Consider the following 12,247-nt stretch of genomic DNA (forward strand, 5'->3'; position numbering starts at 1 on the left):
AAAAATAAATTCAACAAAATTGAAGCATATAAAACTGAAAATGGAGGACAATCTCCCCTCCTTCCCCCTGTCCCCACTATTCAGAACAGGGGTCACCAACTCAAGTGGTTCCCCAGGCCACACAACATTCCCCAGGAAGCAGCTGCTGGATCTCTGCAGGGCGGCATGTGGGCCTGATGTTAAGAGTTTCTGCTTCTTCAAGGGAAGCTAGAAATTCAGGTTTTTATGTGAAATTTCCAGCATTTTATATAGATTGGCAATATTTTAAAATAAAACAATTTCTAATTGTTTAAAATCAGTTCCAATTTTGAGCAACTGATTTAAGTCAAACAAAATGTGTTAGGAGGTTCCCTCTACACACCAGGCTGTATGTAGGAGTAGAGAAAGGATTACAGTCCCCTGCCCTAAAACTAGCCACTGTAAGGGTGATTAACATTAACCAGTTGTAGTAGGGCAGAGATTGGGCAGGCCCCACTGAAGTACAGTGGGGCCTGCTCAGTCTCTTCCCCAGCTGGAGGGAGATCTATAATAGCAAGAGCTCAATGTGTATTTTGAGAATCCATTTAATACATACAATATTTCCTGATATTATTTATAACAGTTTCAAATTGTGTTTTAGGTCAGTCTATGTGGCTTGCTTTGCAAATTTTATGCTCTATAGTTTCATAGGTAAATTAATCCTAGCATCTAGGAGCTGAATCAAAATAGGAGGGGTTCGGATATGATAAAATTTTGCTACAAAATATTCTTTAATGTTTTGAAATTAACCTTATTTCCCTCCACACAATTTTGTTATATGTTTTTAATTTTGATTTTTTTTTAAGATTTGACACAGAGAGAGCACAAACAGGGGGAGCAGCAGGCAGAGGGAAAGGGAGAAGCAGGTTCCCTGCTACACACTTTTTAAAGCTCTGTACTCAACATGGATGCACTAGTTTAGGTTGAAATTTGAGTTTCAATTAGTTCTTGTACCATAAGATGATACTCACATGCTGACTTCTGTGTGAACACGCCGGTACGAATGCCCACACACCGAGGACAACATGGTATAGTGGAGAGAATACAGAATACATAGGGCCAGAGGGTCTGGCCATAAGGCTCAACTCAGCCACTTTCTAGCTCTTTGATGTTGGACATGTCTCAACCTCTCTGTGGTCACTTTCTTCATTCATGAAAACACAGTGATGATAATATGTGGTCAATTTACCTCACATAGTTAACATGAGGACAACACAAGCTACAGTATAGAAAGCATTCTGTAAGCTCTACAGGGCTGGACAAATCTGTTTTATTGTTAGCTGGCAACAATAACCACTGATTGATATTTAATGCTAATTAAAGATTTCCTCCCCAGACAGCAGCAGGTGAGTCTAAGATTATGCAAATGCAATTAAGTAACAAAACATGACACCAGGTGCTTCCACATTAACTTGAAGCAGTGTGAGACTCAAGCTTTTTCTTTTTCTTTTTCTTTTCTTTTTGAGATTTTATTTATTTATTCATGATAGACATACAAAGAGAGAGAGGCAGAGACACAGGGAGAGGGAAGACGCAGGCTCCATGCCGGAAGCCTGATGTGGGATTCGATCCCGGGGCTCCAGGATCACACCCTGGGCCAAAGGCAGGCGCTAAACCACCGAGCCACCCAGGGATCCCCAAACTTTTTTAAAAAAGTCAGATGTTGGGATGCCTGGGTGGCTCAGCAGTTGAGCATCTGCCTTCGGCTCAGGGCATGATCCTGGAGTCCTGAGATGGAGTCCCACATCGGGCTCCCTGCATGGAGCCTGCTTCTCCCTCTGCCCATGTCTCTGCCTCTCTCTCTCTGTGTCTCTCATGAATAAATAAAATCTTAAAAAATAAAAGTCAGAGGTAAAGATATCAACCCTAATCCAACGGAATGTTAAAAAATTAGTGGGACAATATAAAGTTTACTGATAGTCATGTAATGATAAGCCATCATAACTAACCATCAGTGTTACTAAAATTAAGGATAATCAATAAAAATTCTAAGTATGTTCAAAAATCAACAGGCAAAAAAAAAAATCAATAGGCAAACCTACCTTCCAATTTGCCAATTTTTTGAACTCTATAATTTTTATAACTGCTCCCATGAGAATACCTAGAAGAGAAAATATAAAGTTTGACATATGATATGAGAAAGATTACTCAGGTCTATTTTCCTAGAAAAACTGATTATTACGTCTTTAAATAGCTTTTATGGATTTCCGCAAGTTTTCGATCTGAAAACGTAAGAATGGAGATCAATGTGAAGTTCCGAGTCACATCTTAGACAAACATACTAGAATGAAGTCAACAATGGCAGTGGGGGGGCATGCAGCTTGGGAACAAAAAGCTTGACTGAAAAAAAAAAAAAAAGCTTGACTGAACAAGCCCTAAGGACAGTCCGCTGGGCACAGACGATTTAACTGGTCAGTTTTGGTACACCCACTCATTTTCAATGTGAAATGACAGAAAGCTCACATGCCAAGTTTCCTCTATACTGCTTATTCTTATCATTTCTGAACAAGAATCTGAGATCACTTTCTTAGATTCAGATGGCAGTTCTAAGCAGAGTATTTAGTTAGAGATAAAACCCCAATGCTAAAAATAACCTAAAGTAAAAATTCTGTGAAATTCCTGGAACAAAACAGACCATCTAAGTTCAGGCATGTTTCCTTAAGGCTTGACAGGCTCATTACTCTTTCATAAAGAACCTACCAAAAATAATTCTCAAAGAAGCATCACGGGTACAATTTATGATGGCTCTGTTACTCACTAGATAAATGATTTTTAACCCTGTTGCCTCATCAGAATCATCATGGGAACTTTTTATAAAATAAAGACACCTGAGCAGCACTCTGGACCTACTAAATCACAATCTCTGGTAGGGGCTGATTCAAAGCAAGCCTAAAGGCCACTGTCATAGACCCTAAAAGTCAAAGACATCTCCCCCGCCTCCTGCCCAGAGGAAGGAGCTTTTCCCCATCAACAACAGAAAGATGAAACACACTTTGTTACTATGTCTGATGGGGGTGGGAGGAAGAGACAATACTAGAACAGAGAAGTTTATCAGGAAAAGGAAGTGCACATCACTCACTTCTGTGGGGGAGGGGGCTGCAGGTGGAGAGGAGATAAGTTTAACTTTATAAACCTCTATACTATCTGAATTGTTCCATATTGTTAAAGCTGTAATAACATTACTCTGAAAAAGAGACCAAGACAAAACAGATCTGGGGTGTAAAGAGAGTCAATGAATCTATTTTCGAAATAGAAGTTGTCTATTCACTTGCCAGGTGGCATGAAAGCACTGATTCCAAACTCTCCAGATAGAGCTTCCCAATTGCTTTTTTCTTATCTTTTCAAATTGTTTATATATTTAAGGACTTTTTAATAGAATTGTTTATTAACCAAATAGCTCATGAATACATTGTAAAATGTTGTAAATAAAAGTCCCTTTTGATGAGATCCCACCCCCATTCCCACCTTAGTGCTTTCTCTTCCTGCCCCAAGGTAAGCAACCATCTCGAGGAGTTTGGGAAACATTCTATCAGATCATTCTCTAGCCTCTGACATGTTTATATTTAACATACAGTACTGTGTTTATGTACATATGGCACACCTGTGTGTATTTATATAAAATTTACAGTATGTGTCATTCTACTATTTGCTATTTTGCTCAGTGTTAAATCCTGGGAGATGCACTCAGGGATTATTACATATAGATCGGCCTCATTCCTTTGAACAGCTCTGCAGCATAGCATAAAAATGCCACACATTGAACAGGTATTTCTCCAAAGAAGACATACAAATGGCCAACAAGTACATGAAAAGACGCTTAACATTGTTAGAGTAATGCTAATCAAAACCACAATGAGATAGCTCTTCACATTCCTAGAATAAAAAGACAGGAAAGCAAGCACTGGCAAGGGTTCAGGGAAGCAGGAGCCTTCATTCAGATATTGCTGGTAGGAATGTAAAATGGCGTGGTTGCTGTGACAAAACAGTTTGGCAATTCCTGAAAAAGTGAGAGTTACCATATGACCTGCAACTCCACCCAAGAGCCCAGAAAACATATGCTTTTATAGGAACTTGTACACGGATGTTCATTAGCACCATTATTCACAGTAGTCCAAAGGTGGAAGTAATGCAAATGTTCATCAACTGATGAATAGAGAAACAAAATGTATATTCACACAATGGAATATTATCTGGCAATTTAAAAAAACGGGGCACTGATCTATGCTACAACATGGATGAGTCTTGAAAACATGCTAAGTAGGGATGTCTGGGTGGCTCAGCGGTTGAGCGCCTCCCTTTGGCCCAGAGCATGATCCTGGGGTCCCAGGATCGAGTCCCACGTCAGACTTCCTGCATGGAGCCTGCTTCTCTCTCTGCCTGTGTCTCTGCCTTTCTCTGTGGGTCTCTCATGAATAAATAAAATGTTTTAAAAAAAAAAAAGAGAAAGAAAACATGCTATGTAATAGGGGCCAGGCACAAAAGACACATATTTTGTGATCCATTTGTACAAAACATGCAGTATAGGCAAATCTATAGACAGAAATGGTTGCTTTGGACTGGGGAGGATGGTTTGGGGCTCATAGCTAAAGGGAAAGGGGTTTCTTTTGGGGATGATGAAAATTTTCTAAAATCAATTGTTGTGATAGCTGTACAACTCTGTGAATATACTAAAACCCACTGAACGGTACACTTAAAATGGGTAACTTGTATCATATGTGAATTATATCTCAATAAATCTGTTATTTAAAAAAAGGCCACAGATTATATGATTCCATGTATACAAAATGTGTGGAATAGGCAAGTCTACAGAGGCAGGAAGGAGGTTGGTGGTTGCCAAGGGAAGGGGAAAGGAGAGAATGGGGAATGACTGCTAATAGGTAGAGGGTTTCCTTCTGCAGTGATGAAAATGTTCTGTAATTAGATAGTGGTGATGGTTGCACAGTCCTGTGAATATACTGAAAGGCACTGAATTGTATGCCTTAAAACTGTGAAGTTTATAGTATGTGAATTATACTTTAATGTTTTTTTAAGTCACAATTTTTTTTTAACCATTCAGCAAATAATAGCTGTCTCCAACTGTTTGCTGTTAACAGTGGTCCTGCAACGAACACGATGGTTCAGGCTGCTTTGTGTAAGTGTTTCCAGAGGGCAGATCCAGAGACAGTGAAAGGCATGAACATTTTTATCTCTTGAGAATGTTGCCAAATTGTCCTCCAAAGTGGTTGCACCAATTTACACTGCTGCTCCAGAGCATTCCCACATTCTCACCAACCCTGGACAGTCATCAGACTAAACATTTCTGCCCCACGGGTTGGGCAAGAAGTTGTTACATTGTTTCACTTTGCATTGGCAGTTAATCTGCATTCAGTAATCATTCCTGATTACTAGAGAAGCTGAACCTCTTTTCACGGTTTCAGATTTCATTTTCAAAGCTAGTGTTTTTCTGCTCTACTAAAACTTCAACTTTCTCTTTCCCTTGTAAATGTATAATACCATGGTTAGTGCTTTGTAATTACATATGAAACAGCTGCATTCGAAAATCATTATTCTTTTTAAAAGATTTATTTATTCATGAGAGACATAGAGTCAGAGACATAGGCAGAGGGAGAAGCAGGCTCCCCTCGGGGAGCCTGATGCGGGACTGGATCCTAGGACTCTGGGATCACGCCCTGAGCCAAAGGCAGATGCTCAACCATTGAGCCACCCAGGCGTCCCATGAAAATCATTATTCATAGTTATCTATTATATCTATCAATTATAATCATTATCATTCTATTGCCTAAGCTTGCTTCTATATTATTATTTATGAGGCACTAGAAAGCTTTGTAAAATACAATGTGATATTATCACTACTACTGTTACTACTATTTCCTGAGCAATCCATTCTAGATGTCCTAGGACTAAAATATCATGCAGCCTGAGATTAGCAGCTTTCCCTTTTGAGACTGAGGTTCCAAGTTAGGTCAAATCAATCTACTCTCCAGGAGGAATTCCTACTACACAACTAGCTACCAGATGGAAATAATGCCCTGGTTATAATTTTGTATATTCTTACCAGTCAAAAGAATGTAAGCATATATAATCTCAAGTTATAAATTTTTATCTCTTATTAAAAAGCACTGCTACTATATTAATATATTTGAAAGTGTACACACAAAACAGAGTTTGTAAAAGAGTGAAATTAAATAGAAACTCAAGGGACGTCTGGGTGGCTCAGTGGTTGAGCATCTGGCTCAGGTCGTGATCTGGGGTTGTGGGATCAAGTCCTGCATCAGGCTACCAATGGGGAGCCTACTTCTCCCTCTGCCTATGTCTCTGCCTCTCTCTCTCTCTCTGTCTCTCATGAATAAATAAAATCTTTAAAAAAAAAATAAAATAAAACAGAAACTCAAGTTCTTACATTTTCTTCTGCCCCCAATAGATCCTGATGCACATACCTCATTATGGACATCACTGTATTAACTCAAAACATTGGGAACAATTCATAATTATTTGTTGAGCCCTTTCTCCTAGGATTTGTCACTTTAAATTATTTCTAATCCTCAAGAGAATGTTTCAGGTAGGAAGGCTCAGAGAGTTGAAGTAACCTGTGTGATGGCTCAGGGCCAGCAAGGGACACTGGACATCCTAACACTTCATGATGCTAAGACAGAGGCAGACTATACTGCCCCAGCCTGTCTGCATAGCTGTTATAGCCTATAAACCCTCACCTCTCTCCCAGGGTGCTCTGCCCTACCACCATCACTATGCAATGTTCCTAATAATGTTACAGGAAAAATGCTTAAGATATCTTAAGGATGATAATCAGGTTGCAAAACATAATGTAGAACATGATCTTAATTCCCTTAAAGAGTAGATATATAAGTACATATATATATTTATTTGCCCTATGTTAAAAAGAGACACACACACACACTTTATATCCAGACACTGTGCTGATGTATAAGATACACATCATTTTAGTTCATTCTCACAACTACCCTGCAAGGCAATAAACCATAATAATATGATAATATTAAGAGCAGCAGCTAATAGTCATTGATTACTTAGCAGGTCGGCATTATACTAAGTGAATTCTATGCATTACCCTGCTCAGTATCTGCAATTCCAGGAAGTGAAGGCACTGTCACCTGCATTTTATAGATAAGGAAACTAAGGCTAAGGCCCAGCACCACTTATCTAGTAAATAGCAGGTCCGGAATTAAGAATGAATTATTACATCTTTATTTAATTATGTAACAGAGGTACGTGATACAAAATTTTAAAGCTACAAAAGAATATTCTGTGAAAACTTGAGCCCCTGGGCTTTTTCTCAGGATTTTGCTATCTGAGTAAATACATGATTCCCCATGGGTTGGGGCATCCAGAGCACAAACCCCTGAAAGAGGGATTGCTGGGTCAAGGGTACAGGCATTTTTAATTCTCCTTCCACTGGGCCCATCTGTGGGAGCCGCTGAGAATGCTGGCTGCTAAGTGCTCGCAGCTGTCCCCTACTCTGGAAAAGTGCCCTCAGCTGCCAAGAGGCACCTTCTCAGGAGGTTACACCCACCCCACACCAATTCATAGACAATGACTGACAGGGTGGCGGGAGTCCAACTCCCTCTCTTTAAAGAGGGACAACCATGGTGTGGGTTCTAGTCCCTGGGCCTTCCTGGTGAGGCTAAGGCCAGACTGAAGCTGAGATCCGGCCTGGTGTTTGGCTCTTTCTCCTCCTGAAGTCTGGTTTACTTCCTTTCTTGCAGATTTGTTCGAGCACCCCTCCATAAATTACATGTCCCCAGCCCCGTCTCAGACTCTGCTTTCAGGCAGCCAACTTAAGACAACTGGTTTCAGGAGCGGAGTGGCTCTAGGAGGCAAATTTGAAAGGTGCTGTACTCTGGAATTGGATAGCTCAGCAGCCAGCTGGCCATGAGGACCCCAGCACGGTGGTCAATCCCGATGGTTACTCCCAGGGGCAGCAGTACCAATGCTAGGGCTCCCTTGTGGTGGACTGGGTCAGACACTAGGTGGGAAGCAGTGGCTCAGGCAGTGCCTGTGGTGTTGGAGAGGTGTGGGGAACGTAAGAGCAGTGGAGTTGTGTGGTGGCTGCAGAAGGCCACTGATCTTTTGAAGAGAGAAAATGATAGGCTTAGACAATCACAACTTAAAAGCAAAGGGTGAGCGTCAGAGGGCTTCCCTGGCAACATGTAAGCAGACCCTCATCTCCTGCAGCTGGAGGGCTTCTAGAGCTAAAGATCAGGCCTGGGACTTAAGTGCAAGAGTGGCTGATCTCCCTAGAAAGCTGCACTCGAGAAGGAACATCCATGCCTTCTCCTGCCAGGCCTGCTAAGGAAGAAGTGGGACTTTGAGACCTGGGGGAGTTATCCAGGGGAGATGCACACAAGCACCTTCAGCCCCCAGATTCTTGGAGACCGTCTGGTGGCAGAAGTGCCCCAACCTCCCTGCTGGAATACAGAGTTCTGCAGGCTATTTCAAGATTACAGACGAGCCCCAGATAAGTCGAGCGCCTTATGTTAACTCCTGCTTTGTCATAACCTAGTCCCAAAGGACCCAGACCATATGTACCCCAGGACAACATGCTGATCCACTAGACTGTGGAAATCACGTTAACCTGATACAATAAACAAGAAGTGGCAAGTAGATGTCTTGGTAAGACACACAGGCTTCAGAGGATAGAAAGTTTCAGGGGCCTGCCCATCTGGCAAGCTGTTAGGGGTCAAGTGGTCTGGAGCATGACAGGACATTGTCTCCAAGTAAAGGACAAGATTTACACCTTCCACCTCCCACCACTAAGAAAGCAGTGCAATGCCTCCAGGTTTGGAGAAAACTACTTCATTTACTGGTTTGTGGGAGGCTGATAGTTTTTTTTGGGGGGGGGGGGCAGAAGAGAGGCCCTGCAGCAGGTCCAGCTGCAGTTCAAGCAGCTCCACTGCTTTTGCTATACCATCTATGGTATGGTACTAGAATGATCTATGGTAGAAAAGTATGGTGTGTGACATCTCAGGCAAGTCGCAATAGGAGGGCTGCTCAGCATAGTTCCCTAGGGTTCTGAAGCAAGGTCCTGCCATTTGCAGCAATTTGAAAACCACCTGAGGAGAAAACGCAAAATGCTCCTGGCATGCTGTGGGGCCCTGGTACAGACAGAGTATCTAGACATGGTTCATCAGATGCCATGTGCTCAGAACCATCCTTTAGAAGTAGGTTGCCATAACTACTCAGTTTGGGGGCTGGGTGGGCTGAGCAGCAATGTGTTGAAAGATGAAAGTGTAACATTACACACTGAGGCTTGTGCAGGTCTACAGGGCGCGAGCACAGGTGCATGAACAGGCACCACAGGCCTCTGTGTCCTCTACAGCTGTTACGTCAACATCTCTCTCTCAGTGCTTACTTCTTGATGGGAGTTCTTCATGACCAGCTGACAGAGGAAAAAGCACTCAAGCTTGGTGCTTGGATTCAGCCAGCCTCTCACCTCAGTCACTTCAGTGTTTGTGCAATGGGTTCATGATCACAGACACTACAATGGGAGCTGTGCAGGGGCTCAACAGCACGAACTCCTCCTCACTATGGCTGCTCCAGCTACTACCATTGCTGGATGGATGGCTGGACAGCCACATAGACCAGCACCTATCCACTGATGTGATTCCATCCTTTGTGAAGACCAGCTAGCTACATGATGGCAGCTCTATTACCTCAGACCCCTTCCACCCTGGAAGGGGTGGTAGTTAATACTGACTGAGACTGGATGCATGCTGGCTGGATGTCCTTTGGCTAGTGCCATTGTCCAATGGTCCACAAATGTCCAAGCCACTGAAGTGGAATACTGCATAACAATGGGTAAACCAAGAGATTCACTTTATCACTTTATGGGAAAAAAGATGCAGCAGTAGGCATGTGACCATGGACTCCATAATGGTCATATACCATGTAACACCCCATCCAGAAGCTGCCAGCCAGCCAGAGCTGTAATCAGGTCTTTTTTTTTTTTTTTTTTTTTTTATTCATGAGAGACACAGACACACACACACACACACACACACACACACAGGCAGAGACACTGGCAAAGGGAGAAGCAGGCTCCATGCAGGGAGCCCGATGTGGGACTCCATCCTGAGACTCCAGGATCACGCCCTGAACTGAAGGCAGGCACTAAACTGCTGAGCCACCCAGGGATCCCCTGTAACAGGGTCTCTTAAAGAAGCTGAGGCACCAGCTTGGAGATGACATCCTGTGAAGAACAGAGCTCTCCCCCAGACTGCAATTTACTCCTCAAACCAAGGGCATTTTAGGGCAGTATATCTCCAAGGATAAGCATGGGTATAGCACACAGTGGGTAAAGTAGGAGTGGCCCCAATCAACATCATTCTCAGGGACTCACTTGGGAATGGAGAGTCCTATTTGGGGAATTTCTGCTTCCTTAGCCTGAAACTTTAGGCTCAGGGGGTTGAAAGGTCCTGGCTCCCAGAAGGTAACATTTCCACCAGGGTTCACATTATAAGAGTTACAACGGCAGCTGCCTGGTCCCTTTGGGCTCCTTGAGCCAATAGACCAGCATGCCTAGAAACAGGCAACCATATTGGCAGGGATAATTGACCCTGATCATCATGAGGAAACAGGTCTGCTACTATATGAGGCAAAAGAAATATAGTTACTTATATACTCTTTTAGCCAAATGATTTTTTGAAAATGTTTTTAGCACATTTTGTCAGCTGTAATTACAGAACCAAGTTATATTATCATAAGGTAATTTTGAAAATCTAATCCTTGATTTTGCCACCTATTCTATTCAAAGATACTCTAAAAGAAGTCCTACCAGTTAGGATTAGAATCCATACTTCAGGGCTGTTTGTTTTCTGGGGAAAGCCTGTTTTATATGTTTTGTTTTTAAAGTAGCTCACATTTTCAGAGGAACATTATTCCTTTTTCCACCAAAAAGGAGAACATTTAGGTGGTGAAGGAGGAAATTCAAGAAATCAGCCAAATATAGCAACTTTCAGAATACAATTATTTAACAATCTTTCTTATTCTAAATTTGAGCTTATCTCCCTACTCTGGCATAACTGGAAGACTGAAGTATAAAATACAACATACGGATAATAAAATGCTCCACTAAGAGAAGGAGACCATAAAACTAGGAAAGTCCAAACAAGGCTCCAGGAAAAAAAAGGGAGTTATTCCAGACCGAGCACACATTTAGTTCACAGCAGTAAAAGAACAACAGGAGTTCCAAGAGGACCTCATCACTTCTGACCCATACATCCAGGAACTAATAAAAGTCTGTGCTAGCACTCTTCCTTGGAATGCAACAGCCCTGAAAATCCTGAGCTTAATGTGACCATTTTGTCAATTTGACAACCAATTTTGGCCTCTGCCTCTAAGACCACTACTCTAACACCAGCAAATGAATGCCTGTTTCTTCTCTAATGAAAATCATGGCACTGCAGATTCAGTGAGAGTTCCCTGTGAGCCGCTGTAAGCTGCGTCAGCACTGATTAAACTTTAATAGTCTAAAAAGGAACAGAAAGTGTTACAGCTAGGATTCTCCCTTTGTCTTAAAAAAACTTTTTTTTTTTTTTTAAGAACTTAAGTACAATTAGAATATCATTACTACATCTGCTTTTTCCTGAATTACTTTTAGTCAATAACTCAGGGACTGAGTGATTTTTCATTCCTTTCTACTCAATTAAAGGAGCACTCAATAAAGAAATCTAAAGTCTTTTAGTTAAAACAAGAATGAGTTAATAAAACTAAAGGCACACAGTTAAGAAGGTGATGACAAGGGAGCACTTCGGTGTTTCCTAGTCAATGATTCCATCAAATCTGGGTTTCCTAATTATCAGCGTATTGGCATTTGGATGGGGCAAATTTTCAGTCCGTATCTGACCCCTCCTGACTTTTCCTCTAAAAATATGTTGGTAAATAAAAAAATTAAAAAAAAAAAAAAAAAAAAGGGATCCCTGGGTGGCGCAGCGGTTTGGCGCCTGCCTTTGGCCCGGGGCGTGATCCTGGAGACCCAGGATCGAGTCCCACGTCAGGCTCCCGGTGCGTGGAGCCTGCTTCTCCCTCTGCCTGTGTCTCTGCCTCTCTCTCTGTGACTATCATAAATAAAAAAATTAAAAAATAAATAAATAAAATAAAAATATGTTGGGGGGGAGGGTGGGAATCTCCTGTTTTGCTATTGGAAAGATTGTAAGCAGTAGCAGATAGTAAGCAGTACAATTATTTCATTTTT

General features: G+C 41.9%; 1 protein-coding gene across 2 annotated transcripts in view; it reads right to left on the reverse strand.

Moving 5' to 3' along the window:
* SLC9A8 (solute carrier family 9 member A8) overlaps nucleotides 1-12,247 on the reverse strand; it is a 79,573-nt gene that overhangs the window by 45,563 nt on the left and 21,763 nt on the right. For both annotated transcript variants that reach the window (XM_026014753.2, XM_026014754.2), the window contains one exon: nucleotides 2,061-2,119. In XM_026014753.2, the coding sequence (XP_025870538.1) occupies nucleotides 2,061-2,119 (59 nt within the window). The remainder of the gene's footprint in view (nucleotides 1-2,060; nucleotides 2,120-12,247) is intronic.

The sequence above is a fragment of the Vulpes vulpes genome, chromosome 14 (assembly GCF_048418805.1).
Source record: "Vulpes vulpes isolate BD-2025 chromosome 14, VulVul3, whole genome shotgun sequence".
Classification (NCBI taxonomy): domain Eukaryota; kingdom Metazoa; phylum Chordata; class Mammalia; order Carnivora; family Canidae; genus Vulpes; species Vulpes vulpes.